The following is a 17,640-nucleotide window of genomic DNA, read 5'->3' as shown; positions in this document are numbered from 1 at the left end:
CATCAAAACGACCTCATTTAAGACGTGGTTAGGTATCATACAGAACACTTTGTGTTGAAAATGAAGTAGTTTCGCCTATTATTAGTATTAATCTACGAATTACGGCGAAAATAGCATAACCTTTAATTTATATTAAAAAGGTTTGCACACAGTTCGATAAAATTATTTGAAATGTACGCAGAATATAGTAAATGAATGATCTAGAACATCGACCTGCGATTGATTATACGTTGTACGAGAGACATGGCAAGTGCCGTTTTCACAATCTTCATTTGGATTTTACTGTTTACGGACAATAAAAATAGACGATTTTGAGTTACTAACACCCCTTGCCAACCCTCTTCTAAATTTCTTTTTTACTCTCTACGTAACAATACTCAAGTGACATAAACTGATATTATTTACATCACAGAACTACATTCCGTTGATCTGAAGTATGTAACTAATTATGACAAGTACTGTTGTGTTGCTTTGTTTTATTTTCCCTATAAATTGTATTATCAAGCATGTATTACAAACTGCCATTTCTTTCTACGCTATTGAATTCCAGTTTCCATTTCGTATTTCTGTTTGTTTCCTTGTGAACCATATCGTACCGTATCGCACTGTGTTGTGTTGTGTTGTGTTGTGTTGTGTTGTGTTGTGTTGCGTTGCGCGTTGCGTTGCGTTGCGTTGCGTCGCGTCGCGTCGTGTCGTGTTGAGCTCAGACCACTACTGAGTGTTGAGTCAGTCCTGTCTGTTGTACTTAGGTCAATATCACTCCGAGTTGTCTTATCGTCAACTTTAATCTAATCTTCACCAGTGTGTCGTTATTCCTCACCACACAGTTATTTTGTTCATGTGATTCACATTTTATTGAATAACAACAAGTTACTTGTAAGTAAAACACGAAACTTACACAGTCAATTTCAGGAAGACAATATCCATCATACAAATCTATAACACATTTTGTGGCCCCAGTAAACCCAATAGACGATGAGTTGGTATACCATCCTCCCGGTACAAGGGTTCCTAAATGATCGTACATACCGCCTTGAATAAGAAGAGTAAAAAGTAGACAAGTTAGGATACGGATATACATATAGTAGAATTGTTAACTCACATCTTGCAATATATGACACAAATCAGTCTGATTTTGGAGATGAACGAGTTAGTATTTTTTGCAACACGTTGAACGAAGACACTGGTGGATGGTTAACTGTATTCGGCGAAACGAAACAAAAACGAAGCCAGGTCGTTCGACTTGTTATAATTATTGAAACGAATAAAACGAACACTTTAGTCTGTCTGTGGCAGCCAATATTAGCATTTAATTGTAGCAATTGTATTATTGCATAGAACTGCTGAATACCTTACCGATTGTGTCAAATCCATGTGTTAGTTCATGGCCCATTACCATACCAATGGCGCCATAGTTTACTGACCTGTCATGGAAAAACAATTTCAGAAAAGGTGATATATATATTTATTTAGAAAATGCACATGATATATACATTGTGCACACACACACACACACACACACACACACACACACACACACACACACACACACACACACATACATTCACACACAGTATGAAAACATACACACACATGTATGTATGTATGTATGTATGTATGTATGTATGTATGTATGTATGTATGTATGTATGTATGTATGTATGTATGTATGTATGTGTGTGTGTATGTGTGTATGTGTGTGTGTATGTATGTATGTATGTGTGTGTATGTAAGTGCGTGCGTGCGTGCGTGCGTGCGTGCGTGCGTATGTATGTATGTATGTATGTATGTATGTATGTATGTATGTATGTATGTATGTATGTATACTCTGTACAAATACAAATGAAAACCAGTGGTCTTAACATAAGGCAACACAGCTGGATCACTGCTAAGACAGTCACAGAACAATGAATGTAAAATAAAATAAAATTTTGGTATTTCTTGGTAACCGTGTGAAACTGATGTGAAGTGAAATCTTAAAATGACTTTCCAGAATCAAAGGTTACGAAAATGTCTTTAATTCCTGGAGTTGGTGAGTTGTGTTCCCCTTTTATGACCCTATTTGTTTGCATACTTGGTCTCCGATTCTTAAATCCTGCCTCAAATACAAAAAGAAAAAAACCAAACTTTTTACTAACATGCTATATACCGGGTCATACATCGGTGACTGTAGAATTCCAGCAAGGAAGGCTGCATAGAAGAGAACAAAGATATCGGAATGACGGTTATTCAGGTATATCAACAATACGAGCATTATAGTCAAATTATATTGTTTTCTTTTGTCTTGTGACTAATAACGTTGGGTCAACACGGTCACACGTGCCTTTCAATCCAGCGCAGCATTTATCGCATCCGTTTTCTAATAGTTGCACGCCATAGTTTAATATGCAGACACCAGAACATTGTGTCTCGCCTGTATGCAGTATGTTTAAATGGTTTATTTCATTCAGCTGTAGCAATACATTGCGGTCTCGCTATCTGTAAGTGAACATTACCATGAAATGGTCTGTAACATCATTGAAACGAAACTTTGTACTCACTCATGCTGTTAGTTGAAGGGTCATAGTAAGCATTGACTATCTGGGGTGGATAATACCAACTGAAATAAATATTTAAAAAAAACCTTTAGATCTATATTGTACGAATCTTTCGATGCCATTCACTGTATACGTCTACATACAACGTCAAACCGTCGTTGTCATAGTAACAGTTATGAATAATAATGTTAATAATGTTAGTTTTTTGCATAGCGCTTTCCCATACTGTGTTCTAAACGCTTTGTAATTACTACCCCTGGCTCTGATGAATACTGACACAACGACTCTTTACATTTCCTCAACTCCGCCGGTGAATCTCAGTTTTCTTTGTCATAAAGGTACAGTAATACATTTATATGGTGTTCGTAGGAGAAGTGTAAACGTCACTGTTTTATTGAAGAAAAAAAATGATTGCTCCAATAATATAGATTAGAACTTACTTGTCTGGGTCTGGACTTTGAAATATACCCTTCATAGCTCTTTCGTTGTAATACCTTCGATAGCTCACCCGATTATCAAAGAATTCGGTCGTGTTAACTTCATACTAAGAAACGATAAGAAGGTGGGGTATGTTTTATAAGTGTATGGCGCTGATTTTTGTAACATAAGAGTTATAAACAACAGACAACGTCATCAACGGTATATAGCCTCACGGTTTCACTTTGTGTAACACTCGTTGTGACTTTTGATATCAGGTGGGAAAGGGCAGTGTCGTATTAAAAATGCTTTCAGAATCATTATGTTCTCTGGAGTGGATACCATAAATGTAATGAACCAATAAATAATGCTACTATTGAGAAGAATAGAAAGCTTGTTGATATTGTTTCGACCTGTAGAGCTTATCCTCAACCGTTCCAACAATGAGAATAGAATTAATATACGAAGCAACAACAACACTTTGCAGCATTACATGCAAAGGATCATGCATAAGGTGTGTACACGTATATGTCCTTTATGTTAGTCTTCCTTTAAAGTTATTAAAACTGTTCTTTATAATACTACAAAACTGTAATTGTAAGGTATCGCCTATCGTCGATATTGTACATACTGATGGCTCTTCTGGTATATACTGATGATTGGAAAATACATACCAGTTTCCATTTGATCTTAACTACAAAACAGTGTGAACTGCATGCCTGCTTTATACCATGTACATTCTCCAGTGTGGCACTGTTGTAAAATTTTACACTGGTGTAGATAAGTGTGTCTGAACAACTTGTGTCGATGCAGCACCGACTGTCAGTAATACATTGTTTGGGCTAATAACTAGTTGGGTGTTTTGTCATATACTCACCCCTTCCCAACGTTCATCCAGCTGTGCAGGTACAAGGATGTAGTCTGGATATCCAATGGCATAGGTCATATAGTCAGTCTTGAATAGTACATAGTACAATGTACAATAGTGAGGGTCAGTCGCCGGGATGGAGAGACGAATTACAGAGTGTAAATCACAAGATGTGTAATGGAAATAACGAAAATTTTAAATAGGTGTTGATGTAACGTACGGTTAGCTGACCTAATGATATGAAATCCCAACCGATCTCCTGATCTTTTTAATTTCGAATCATTGTCCTTATAGCAAAATGATGTATTGTTTCTAGACATCACTTGGTATAATTCTCGCAATAATTTATAGTTAATTAATATAGTTTGATGTAAAAACTTTCTGAAGTTTGAACAAGCACTAGAAATATCATGTGTGGGCTCCTCATATTACTATCATTCCTCTCGAAGTACGCCTAATAGGTACCCAATTCAAATGTCGGCACTTATGCCATAGTTTAGAGACATGACATTTGATCTTGACCTCCATCGTCAAGGTCAAACAGTCAAACTTTGTCTGTGCAGTTATGTCTCATAATCATTAACAAAATGTGTATCGCAAATATTCAAGACTTCACCATTGGCATCCAGTTTGTATCTGGTTTGAAGTATTAAAAATCAGAGTGTGAGAAATTAGCATACTGACCTTGACCTTTGCCCTATCTCTCGACTCGTCATCCATCCAGTCGATGCCTGGCAATCGATCCACAAAGATATTTTTGATAGAATCCACCATTTCTGTCAACTATAACGGTGAATGTATAATCATATTAAAGTGAGGGGAACGAAGGTATGTTGCTTGTACCAGATAGTTAAGACTACAAGAACTTGTCATTCCTTGAACCATCAACGACTGAGAAATAGCTATCTAATATATACTAGTATATTGAGTGTAAAGATATGCTACGATGGTACCGTATAAAAGTCGTTTGAAAAGGTATAGATAAATAAACTTATGGCATTATTGCATCACTGGTTGATCTACTATAAAATGAATCATAATACCACCACACATTGACACACACACGTGTGTGTGTGTGTGTGTGTGTGTGTGTGTGTGTGTGTGTGTGTGTGTGTGTGTGTATGTGTGTGTGTGCACATACATAAACACACACGCACACGCACATACACACACACACACACACACACACACACACACACACACACACACAGTTCAATCAGCACTCACTTCTCTTTTACTCTCCTCAGAGAACGCCTCGCGAACAAACATGGCTCCCACAGCCATGTCGAACACAACGTTGCATTCATTTTGGCAGTCTTTCCAGCGGTCTGTTCTTCCCTTCTTGCCCGTTATCAGGTTGTTGAAAGTCGTATAGTGATCGCGGAATTCACTTGATAGATAATATGCCACGGAATTCAGTAGTTTCCACATCATAAAGTTGTGTAGAATTCTATAAAGCAACCAAATATCGATACATTATAGCAAAAAATAAACTCAAATAATATCTTCGGTATTGTGGTCATCATACATATAACATAAGGAGAGAATCAACTTTTAAACCATACACACAATATAGTTATGTAATCTCTCTACTGCAAACTGTCAATCTAGTTCAGTCTATGATAGATGGCGCTGTTGGATGAGGGTTGGGTATTTATTTTGGGTCTCTAATTTATAAAACAGTTTTATCATGGCGTCCTACTGGAAAAATCAACGTGAAAAAATATCGATAAACTCTGTGTTTGTAACTCAATAAATTACAAAAAGCTAAAAAAAAAATGTGCAAACAAGTTTGGTATTGTACGTACAATAATGAACATTTTACACATTTATCAGTTTGAGTTACAAACAAGGACTTGGCATATGTTTGTTTCACACTGATTTTTCAAGTAGGACGCCATATGATAAAATTGTTTCATAAATTAAAAACCAAAATGAATACCAGATCCTCATCCATATGGTCATCTTTTGCGAAGAAGCGGCGTGCGTGCATGAAAAGAAAAAGTGACATCGGCTTAGTTACGAGGTAACTGCTGTCACCAATGTTTACAGTGGATTAAGTTTCATATGTAACAAAATATGAGTCGCAAATCAAGCAGAGACAGTTCACCTCAACATCTGCCAGTGACATAATTCTGAATACCAGCGTTGTCATATTTTACTATCAATCAATCAACCAATCAATCAATCAATCAATCAATCAATCAATCAACCAATCAATCAATCAATCAATCAATCAATGTAGTAGGATCAATGTATATGTAGTGAATTTAATGAAACGACGACATGAAACTTACTAGTCACACTCCTTACCTGTGTTCAGTGTTATTCACGAGTTCATTGGCTTTTTCTAAGTATACAGGACCATAGTTCAACATTTCATCATTATCAGTAATGGTTTCGTCATAGAAAACATTGAGATTTTCTAATATAGAGAACTGGAAAATAAAAAAAATATTGACAACTGTGATTCAAATGAATATTTACAGGTTCAAAGGTTACGAGGGATATTTTTTTTACCATAATGTTTAATTATGATTAATTTCCAATAGAAGTTTACAGTTGTCCTGGCAACACAAGTGTTACTTTTCATTATTCTTACTTCGTTAAAAGTAACGTGAAACTTACCGAAGGTATCATCAGAGTTAATTCCTGAAATGTGTTCTTGTTGTACCGCTGCACGGGATCTATTCGCTCGGAATTTGGTAGAGTTAACTGAAGAGTTGAAAAACAATTGAAGTGTGGTGAAAAACGTCATGAACAGTCAGGGGGAGGGGGAGGGGGTTATCGAAAAAAAAATGTTTTAGTTGTGTCATCACAAAGTCTAATATATAACTTTGATGCACAATAAGTTTTAGAGGCTACGTACAGTGTCAATGTTCACGGTCATCTATGAGTTGGATGAAGGACGGGATGGGAACGGTCAACGTATTAAAGTATAACATTTGTTTGACACTACAGTGAGAGAGGGTGGCTCTGACTGTGTTTGTCTTGTTTTTAACGTACGAGCTGTGTTATTGGAATTGTTGGAAAAAGTAGTACACAGCAACACAATTTTTACCATCATGGTTATAAAATTGATGACTGCTGCGATAGTTAATTTTGTTTGTGATCCAGATAGAAACTTTTCAAAACTTGGAGGGTGTCACATACACTTGTAATCTTTTCCCGACAAATATAACCATTTCTATTTTGAAAGGATAACAAATACCAAAATATTGAAATGAATTTGTCGTTGTTGCTGTTGATCACACTTTGTTTCTCTTCAATTACTATTGTTCAACTTGATGGATAAAATTATCGGGATATTGGCACTGCACGTTGATTTGTCGTTCAACAGCAGAATAGGTAATGGCCCTTCAACTTTCATTTTCCAAGTGGCATTTTAGCGACAGCTAGATGTAATACATCTATCTAGATATGAAATAATTCGTTTTTTGACGTAACTTCAATTATTGACGAATTCATGCTAAGCAATAAACTTTTAGCATTATTTTCGTAATCTAGATTCTGATGTTGACCACATGCACAGATGACTTGTCTGTGTGTTGACATCGAATTTCGAACAATCGTTTTTTGGAAACTCGAATCGAAAATCAAACTATATGAACAACGCACGGTTTCACACTTACTTCATCAAGCTGACGTTCAAATTCAAACACCTCTTCTACAAATACGGTAACGTCGGCTTCGTCAACTCCAAGTTCAAGTAACATGTTTTGCATGTAGGCCTTGTATCCCATAACATACTGAAACAAAGAGATGTGAACGAGGATGAAATATATGCGCAATAGGGGAACGAAAAAAATGCAGGTAGAACTACAAATGTATGTTCAACCGGAAGCGACTGACGCACACACTCAAACTGGGTGGTGTGACTGACGTATACTAATCACTGGTATTTACGTAGTTTATTTACAAATCACTTTCTGTACGTATGCAATTACAAATTTCTCACACATTTTATTACATTTGTTTACAATATATTGAGTTACATTAATTTTAGACCATGCAAAATAAATGCAAATTTCATTATTATAATTATAATATGGCTTCTGTTAACAATTACCTGGGGTTTGCGGTTCTGAAACAAACTCGTTTGACGCATGAAAAATGTACTTTTCACAAAGATAATATAGTATACATACATATTTGAAAGGAAAGAAAATAGTACATTAATAGTACGTTAAAGATTTATCCAAAATAAAGATTTGCCCCAAAAAATACATTATACCACAGATTTCTACGAAGAGAGGAAACTGGAGTTGTATCAAAGACTTCAAACAAGAAAGTGAAATCAATCAACTGTGGATAACTGATGGTGGCTGTTGTTCTAAATCTCGATGCGTACGACATTAAAAAACAGTCTTCACGTGCACGTACGAACATACGAGGTACAGCCCATTTCATGTTAGTGTTCACTGGCTCTGTCTGATACAACCACGCAGAAACCAATAAGAACAGCACATGAGCTACACTTTAAGATAGTAAGATTGAATGAATACAGTTTCTTGCTATATTTTGTCTACATCAAATGTACTGACGAGTCACCATGCATGCAGACATCAAAACATTGGCGTCCGCATGTCTGCGTTTAGTTGCAGTATAAACCGTTTATTTCATATAGACAAAATACAGGAAGAAATTGCGATCTCGTCAGAAAATGCAGTTTCTGCATGGTTGTATCAAACAAAACACTAACATGAAACGGGTAGTATGTGCGTTTATTTTATTCTTTTAAACCCTATACATGTACTTGTATTGAAATCCTTTTACCATCGGCGTTTTTATTCTATATGGTACTCACCGTGTCCTCCTCTCCATTTTGGAGATAAGTAGATCGAGATATCTGATCAATCTGTGCAGAAAGAAAAATTAGACAGAATTTTATTATTAACAACTAGAAGGCAGTCGGAAAAGTGCATAATACACTAATGCTTAGTGGTTCTTTAAATAAGGCGGGTATGCAGGGGGAAGGGGGGTTTACTGGACTGGGGAGGGGGCACTCTCATAGAAAAGTATACGGGTATATGCCCCCTATTAGTAAAAATCTCTAAACATGGGTCGACTTTTCATCTGAAAATGCCTAATCATGGGTCGATAGTAAGGGGAAACGCCTTCATGCTTTAGATATACTTTCACAGCATCAGAAAGTGGGTCTGTTTGTGACTTGAAAAATCTCGAACAATGGGTTTGGACAATACATGGGTAGATGTTTTGAACTTGGGCCGAACACCCTCATCTGAAAATTTGGGGAGTACACCCCAGTGGGTGTTGTGTTATGCTTATTCAAATACTCTTAAAGAAGGTGATATGGATGGCGTTTAATAGCTGATGTAAGTATAGTAATAAATGGTGTCATGGTGCTACATTTTATTTCTTAACCCACAATTTAATTTTTTCATATAGCGTTGATATGATGAAAAATTAATCAAATGTTCCATCCATATTTGTTGTTATGAATAAATTTTAGTTTAATCAAAAATTGAAAAAAATTCATTTTGATCAAGTTACTTGGCGCTCCATCCACGATTTGTTTTTAATTAAAAGATTTTATTTTATTTAAAATGCCATTTGCAAGCCAGGCTGAGCCTGCTCAGACGCAAAGGACTATGGGATTATCTGTGGTTATCGTAATACCTAATCTGGAGCTACCGATAAAAAAACTCCCACAATTGTCAGGATAACTATGAATTGATTGTTCGTGGTTGCAAACAATGTAACAGCATTGTTTACAATACCAATTAACTATTATCACATTTCCCATGATGCAACATTCAACATGGCGGGTTTGCAAGTTCAATGGTGTTCCATCCTTTTTTTGTTCTGATAATCTTTACTAGGCGTTCCAATTGCGACTTTTTTCTTGTGATCACAATTAAAAAGTATTTACTTAATTAAAAATGCAATAATAATATAACTGGTTGTTCAATCCACATTTTGTTCTTGAGAGTTATAAAATGTCGTTAATTAAAAATTGCAGAAAATGTTAAGACAACGATTTTATAGTGTCTCGGATGCTATAAGATCTCGTTAGTATCAAATGACAGTCAAACCACCTAAACGACTGGAAGTAAGGATATTTCCTGTTCAATTATGTCCTTGGGAATTCTACGAAATGCATGCACTGTCTCATGACCCGAAAATAATCAGAAATTGAACAGCTTTCAATATCGCCGTCAAACAAACGGTTCTTGGTTCTGTTACTGTATTCAAACTTTATGCCTGTGCACCAAAACCATACAGAATTATTCAGATCAACAAAGTCTGTCAAATCCCATCCGGAGTCTAAATGGTTACAATCTCAAATCACAGCTTTCGAAAAGAATTCCACACACACAAAAATTGAATCGAGTAATGTCACAGGATCACGGACCTATTGACCAGCAGCTGGGAACTTCTTTACTAGTACTACACCCAAGGAGTTCTATGGGAAATACAAATATCACTCATTGTTGAATCGTTTCTGGGTTTGTTGGTGTTAACTTAGGTGTGACATCGTTAATGGTAGGTACATGTACACGGTACAGACAAGCTGTGACAAGTATTTGACAACTTGGTGAGTCAGGTGTCGCGGTCGAGACCCGAAAGATGTTTGGGTCACAGAGTGATAACATTGTCATATTAGTTGTCCGGCTTATACAAGTTCTAGTTATTAAAGATAGGCCAGCCAGCCACTGTATCTAGATATATTATACATTGTCAAAGCTCGCCAGCGTCACCAATACATATACTTCTATTGAAGAACAGAATAACCATTTGAGTCCTGAAATAAAATCATTTGTCCCACTGTAATTTTTCGTGAATTCGGAGATCAATGGTTGACAAATTAGTTTCCGAGATAAGTTGCTCTCGACTGTCATATTTACGTTCAGAGATCATTCGATCTGCATGTTCGGATGAAGCGGGTTTTGTTTGTTGACAAAAACGAATCGTCCATGTGGATATAAAATTATGACAATCCAATGAAGCCAGCGAACTGTGGGAATTCAAGTAATACAAGTACCAGATAGAAATATTCATATTGTGCAACAAAATCATAGTGGCTATATGGCTGACAAATGAGTATTTATTTTTGATTTCTAATTCTTGAGACAACTCTACTACACGCCATACTGACTTTATTGCAATGCCCTTCTGTATGGGCTGCCAGCTAAAGACATTTTCCCTCTTCAAAATGCCGAAGGCAGCTTATAGCTGGCATTGTGTCACGCACAAAGAAAACACCGGTTCGTTCTGCTTTTCACTGGCAACCTGTCCAGTACAGGATTCAATACAAAGTACTACTGATTACCTACAAGGCACTCAATAACACTACTCCTAGTATTGCTACCTTAATTATAGTAAACCCGATCGCTCACTTTGCTCAAACAACAAAAGTCTACTTCACGTACCCCGTTGGAATACAAAGTCTTATTATGGTGAGCGTGCTTTCTCGCGAGAAGCGCCCCTCTTATGATGGAACAGTACATACCACTTGAACTTCGTTCTTCACCCACTGTCGATAAATTCGGTATTGTATTTTGGTGCTATCCAAATAAAAATATGGTAGCGTTGTTTCATGAGTCAAAAATCCAATATGAATATCTATTTGTCATCCATATACCCACAGTTTAAAATATGGGGAGGTTTTTTTAATAACCTATTCATTGGCTGTTGTACAGCACATTGGCATCAAAATGTACACAATCACATACCGTATTTGCAACGATTTGGCCACAGAGAAATTTTGTCAGTCGCCTCAGATTCCAAGCATCCAGGCCAGCTCGGTATGGCACAAAGTTAAAAAAAGAAGAAGTGAACGTTGGTGTTAATTACGGCTAATCCCAAATTATTTTGAAGCCCGCATTTTTAGTGTCATTTCTTCTATAATACTCGTAAACATGTTAGCATAAACCAAAGTGTTTTTTGTTTGAGTGAAATTTAAATAATTAAAAAAAAACGGACCAAATAATGTCACCTCTGCCAAACGAAGTTTGACTGGATTATGTCTTCACTCTTGTTTGCCTATTTGTTTGTTTGTTTGTTTGTTTGTTTGTTTGTTTGTTTGTCTATCTGTCTGTTTTTCTGTCCATTTTTTTAAACAGGATATGTAAAAACGATAATCATGGATGGAATTAGATAAAAGATTGCTAATGAGACAAGGATCGGGTGATAAGATTTTGGTGGAGATTCTAGATTTTAGCGAAAACAAGCACAAGGCATAATTACTAGCATCAGACACCGAGCGCCAACTCTTCTCATCTTTGTTTTTTTGATTTGTTGGTTACGAAGGAGAAAATAATAATAATAATAATAATAATATTAATAATAAACTTTATTTCAACTCGATAGCCTTGATAGGTATACGCCTCTTGTCATAAGGGTCGAGCATAAAAAGACGAAAATATTTATATACAAGGATAACTACAACACAGGAGATACGTCACAAAGTTACCTGAAGAAAGAAACTAAGCATTATGTGTAAAACTTTGTAGATAAAGATAAGATTAACTGGTTTATTATGAGAACGTTCGGTGTTGATGGAGGTATGGGCTAATGAGTGTCCCTCTCGTTTTGTGAGAATAGTGACAAAATGAAATCTTAGTTATTGATATGCTGGCTTTTTTTTATTATACAAATGTGGTTTCTCTAGTAAATATACAGTAAAGTCAATATATATTTTGCCACACCGTGACGCACATGTTGACACACTTTCAACATTTTTCGTGCATGTTTGTTCCTAGGAGAAGTGTTTTGATATAGTGGGGTCGTTTTCTGAGCCTACACAATAATCGTAGCTACACGGTAATATAATCCAAATCCCATTAAAGCTCAAAGCATTATAGTGGTCTAAGGATCTATAGTCGGGTTGCCAGGGCCTTCTTATATCGACGACAATTTAGCATTTTGTAAGTTTGCCTGACTATCAAACAAGCACACCGCCGATCATATGTTTGTTGGCTCCAGACCTGCTTTAAAAGGAACAAATAATGCAACCGTTCCCTGTTTGCCCCTACTTCAGTGAACTATAACCAAGTGCCAACAGAAGTCATTCCCCGAGCAACGTATAACATCAAGTAGGTAGTTCAAATGAAAACAAAAAAGTGAAAATACGAGCTAAATATTTACAACGGCACTACACCCTCGTGCTATTTTTCTATTCAGTATTATCATAAAGTACTTTTGGCATCTCTTTGATTCATGTTTATTTGGTAACATATGTGTTGGTACCGAGTATTGTTATGCCCTTTGCCATTTCAAGGACTTCAAGTATCGTATATTCTTTCAATTGTGACATTATCATATTTATATATATGTCTAAAAAGATACAGCGTATTTTGGTTCCTAAGATACGCAATCTGTATTGACCTTCCATTGTTATCTATTAATGATAACAATATTGCCACGTCGTCAGCCAAAAACAACAACTAAAAAAGCACATATGTTTAATTCTCATGGCAATAGATAATATGAAGAGTATGACTGATAACTATGTTTGCCTAATGTATCAGGGTAAACACTATGTTTATGTTATGTTATGTTATGTTATGTTATGTTATGTTATGTTATGTCATGTTATGTTATGTTATGTTATGTTATGTTATGTTATGTTATGTTAACCCATGCTTAGTTACGTTATGTTATGTCATGCTATGTTGTGCTATGTTATGATATGCTATGCTATGTTACCGAAATATTCAATCCGTTCAATGTACATAATTTTATTAATTTGCCCAAAACGAGCACACTGCTTTCTAGCAATTTGAATGTCGATGACTTTTGACCAAAGGATGGGGTGTTACGAACTTGTCCGCGATAGATCCCTCCCGTCCCTCCCAGATAACTGGCTATCTTTAAGTTTAGCCGTTTCGCTCCGTTTGCTCGACTTTCTTTATTCAACTCTCTGTGTCAATGTCCATCTTTGTGTGTCTGCCTGCCATGTCCTATCCCCTCATCTTGATGATCCACTCCTCCCTTTGCTCTAAATTATAAATGTTGAGCTTCTTTGAACAACCTGTCTGTGCTCTAACCTAAAAGGTTTCGTCGTGAAAAGTTGAGTAAGTGAGATGCTACGATTAGATCGTACAATAGTCACATCAGTCAATGACAACTTGACCAGTCACAGTGATTCTAGAAATCCCTCTAATCTCGTTTCAACTATCAATGTCCTTTGATGTGGCGTGCAGTAAACACGGCAGATAAACCTTAACTACTATGAAAGACTCAAGAATGACACGTCTCCCTGTAACTGAATTTCGACAATAACAGCCAGATGTATGACTCATCAGATATTTTTTATACGTATGAAATATTACACACTGTCAACCCTCAGGTTGATGATTAAAAGACACTTTTTTAAGTGATGAGCTCCTTTAACTCGACAGAATTTAGAGTGCCTTTATACGTCGTGGGCTTGGGATGTCACCTCACCAGGTTCACTTAAAGCCAGAAATGTGTTCGAAATTCCATCATAAATGAAATGGCATATAATTATACAAAGTGTAATATTATACTAAGGTTAGATTTTGAGAACATTCCTAGAATTCAGAAGATAATAATTTGTACAATGCAGTATAATAGTCAGGTATTTCTAAGCTGTGTGTTTCAAAAGAAATTGCCCATTAATTTACACCCAAATGGGATATTTGCCCCGCTCCACTGAACATCAAACGGTTTGTTCGGGTGTGAGGCGATTAGGTAGGCGGTCACGTGTGACTGATTCTGCAGACTGTAACCGTTACTAGCCCAAATCGTCCGAAGTATTCAAGTTGATAGTGTAGTCGTACATGTAAAGTTGTTACCGGTCGATTTGTAAGACTGACTAATTTGAATCGCTTTGAATATTTAGTCTTTACTTTTTGAAATACAAATGTACAAGCCACATCACCGCCATACGAATAATAGGTGTTAATCGAGGTCTGTGCCTCGAGGACTATAAACGTGCAAGTATGTCAAATCACCTGCAACTCAACCATAACTTGTTCCTGGCTCTTTTTAAATAATACAAAAAAAATCTTTGTTCGCCATCTTGTTTTAAAGGAAATCGTGAATTTTCTATTTTCCCCACACAGTTAATGCTGATTTTTGTGGCTATTTTCGGATAATGTGGTCAAATTTTGAGATAATTGTATTGTGTATAATCTAAAGAGCTGCATGTGTCCCCTCTTTTTTTCTTTTTTAAAAAATTATTAACGGATAGTGGATTTGGGAGTGCACGAGTGTCCTTGAGATAAGTAACAATGACAGCTTATATTTTTGAGACGCATACTAAGCTCCTTGTATTTTAATATGCGATTAGTCTTAGACTTTGTCAGATATAACCAAAGACGCTGTACACGAAAGGGTAGGGTCTATAGTATAACGCCTTTCGAAATGAACTGCTCCGATGGCCTGACTAGCTATAAAGGCAATGTGCACCAATTTTGCAGGCAGACTGCAGGTGTAATATGCATTTATCCGTTTGCTACAATGGAAGCCTGTTGAACACAAATCGTCGTCTGATTCGACAAAAATGTTAATATTAAACACTGCTTCTTGTTATTGTCTGTCGTTACAAAAATCTTATTAACATTGCTACTTGTTCTTTAGCATGACCTACCATATCCTTGCAAACTGTCGTCAAATCACTTATATACTGTAACAATGTAACAACTGCACTTCAATTTTGTCATGAGAAACGATAAGATGTAGCAATGTTGATAAGATATTTTTCAATCTAGGCGATAAGATTTAGCAAACCATGGAACAAAATGCAGGTATTAGTCTAGCCAGGTAGTAAAATGTAGTAACATTACTATGGTATTTTCCAACCCAAACGACTATTTGTTTCTACTCAACCAGCTTCTATTGTATCTGTGTGTTAGTTGTGCTCCCCCTTTCAAACTTCGAACTCAAGACTGAATGAAAGCAAGTGGATGAAGTTTTGACAATGTTGACCGATATGGTTAAATAGCATACAAATGGTTTGTTCAGCCAATCTGACCTGACTAGTTGTTTCCGCAAGCTATCCATAACTTTTGGGATAAAAAATGTCGCGAAATACAACACGTAGCGGTAAATGTTACTAATGGAATGACTGAAGCAACAACAAATCTTGCGATTTTGTGACCATTTTAGGTGACTGTGACTGTTCACAACAATTACAAAAACACCCTTGAAATATCGTGCAACGCTAGAGATAAGTTGAAACAGCCCAGATCTGTCTGCCTACCTACCCGTCTACTCACATACTTGCCCACCTACCTACCTACCTACCTACCTACCTTCCCAACCACCCACCCACCCCTTTCACCATACACATCCTGCATGCATGCCTGCCTGTCCGTCCGTCCGTCCGTCCGTCCGTCCGTCCGTCCGTCTGTCTGTCTGTCTGTCTGTCTGTCTGTCTGTCTGTCTGTCTGTCTGTCTGTCTGTCTGTCTGTCTGTCTGCCTGCCTGCCTGCCTGCCCTACCCACCTGTCTACTCACCTGCCTAGCCGTCTACTTACCTACCGACCTACCGACCAACCCACCCACCCACCTACCCACCCACCAATCCACCTGCCTCATATTGAAAGACATGTTTTCCCAAACATCTTGATTATATCAAGTAATGTGAACTCGGGCATATGGCATGATTTCAATTCTAATAATCTAGTCTACTCAAATTGCGTAACTTGTCTTAGCCACAAGCCAGCGATAGGCTTACTACTCACGCTGTATAAGGAGATATTCGGGTTCATATCATCAGCCCCAACACTCCAGGAATAAAATGGTCTGACACCGTACATATGATCTAGTTCGCCAATGGAATCATTCAGCGACCAGTTCTCTTGATCCCAGTTTCCCAAAACTTCCCATCCTCCGAGTTGGTCAACAAGGTCTAAAAATGGTTGTGCCCCTTTTGCGTCCATTGTGTCCGTGTTCATGCAGGAACTATAAAAATCGTACGTTTTCTTCTCAGCTTCGCTATCTTGGTTGAAAGATTGGGATTCTATGACATTTTTGATGATCTGCATGTTGTTGTCATTAATTTGGGTGAAGGTACCGTAACTTGAATAGTCAGACGGGATATCGTATTTGTCCAGCCATCCACCACAAGCATAATTGTAGAAGTCCTCACACGGATCTGCCGATTGGTTCATGTTGCCCAAAAGCTGAGCCGATGTTAGTATACATTCCGTCGTCATGCAATATTCGTCTTCGGGTATAGTGGTTGTCAGTTTGGGTGGTGGAACTACCGTGGGGCTTCCATCGTTTTTGTTCACTTCCTCGCTGTATAGGACGGCTAACACGATGACTGTTATTAACAAAGCCAACGAAACCAACGACAAAAATATCAAAACACACCTGTCCCGACTGCTTTTCTTTTTGTAAGACTCTTCCGGGATGTCGGAGGTGAGAGCAAAGTCAGAGTTGTACTGGGACATGTTGATTGCTTGGGTATACTGTTGGCGAAGTCTACACACTTACAAGATATGACGACACTAACTAGCTCGAGCTTTATCTATGCATATGAGATTGGCGCTGTTCGTTTAAAGGTCACTGGGTAGGCTTATATACATAGATGTTTTGTTATCAGACGTTCAGGTAGTCCGGTCACGATTGTTCAATTTACTTAAGGCAATATAGAGTTCTGTAGGTTATTGTTGACGACATGTGCTTGTGACTGAAAGTGGTATCGGTAACCGATGACAAAATAATAGTTGTTTTTCACAGGTTGGTGTATATGAGAGTTTTGATAAAGTTTAACATAATATAAATTAAGTCGACTTTTACGAAACGTTGACATTGTGGCCAAGATTGCCACATTGGTAACAGAGAATTTGAAGTTATTATGGTATACAAGTATTGACTT

At 37.1% G+C, this 17,640-nt stretch overlaps 1 protein-coding gene across 1 annotated transcript in view; it reads right to left on the bottom strand.

The window, feature by feature from the left end:
- Window positions 1–17,219, bottom strand: part of LOC144435583 (endothelin-converting enzyme homolog) — a 20,440-nt gene extending 3,221 nt beyond the window's left edge. Inside the window, exons 1-13 of the mRNA XM_078124170.1 lie at window positions 16,499–17,219; window positions 8,630–8,680; window positions 7,455–7,571; window positions 6,451–6,537; window positions 6,136–6,260; window positions 5,050–5,272; window positions 4,507–4,605; window positions 3,832–3,909; window positions 2,978–3,081; window positions 2,541–2,599; window positions 2,139–2,190; window positions 1,357–1,424; window positions 899–1,032 (exon numbers count right to left, since the gene is read on the bottom strand). Coding sequence (XP_077980296.1) covers window positions 899–1,032; window positions 1,357–1,424; window positions 2,139–2,190; window positions 2,541–2,599; window positions 2,978–3,081; window positions 3,832–3,909; window positions 4,507–4,605; window positions 5,050–5,272; window positions 6,136–6,260; window positions 6,451–6,537; window positions 7,455–7,571; window positions 8,630–8,680; window positions 16,499–17,212 — 1,911 coding nt within the window. The 5' untranslated portion in view covers window positions 17,213–17,219. The remainder of the gene's footprint in view (window positions 1–898; window positions 1,033–1,356; window positions 1,425–2,138; window positions 2,191–2,540; window positions 2,600–2,977; window positions 3,082–3,831; window positions 3,910–4,506; window positions 4,606–5,049; window positions 5,273–6,135; window positions 6,261–6,450; window positions 6,538–7,454; window positions 7,572–8,629; window positions 8,681–16,498) is intronic.
- Between the last annotated feature and the right edge of the window lie 421 nt (window positions 17,220–17,640).

Source organism: Glandiceps talaboti, chromosome 5 (assembly GCF_964340395.1).
Source record: "Glandiceps talaboti chromosome 5, keGlaTala1.1, whole genome shotgun sequence".
Lineage (NCBI taxonomy): Eukaryota > Metazoa > Hemichordata > Enteropneusta > Spengelidae > Glandiceps > Glandiceps talaboti.
The sequence above is the reverse complement of the archived record's forward strand: the minus strand, read 5'-3'. Positions and strand labels throughout refer to the sequence as shown.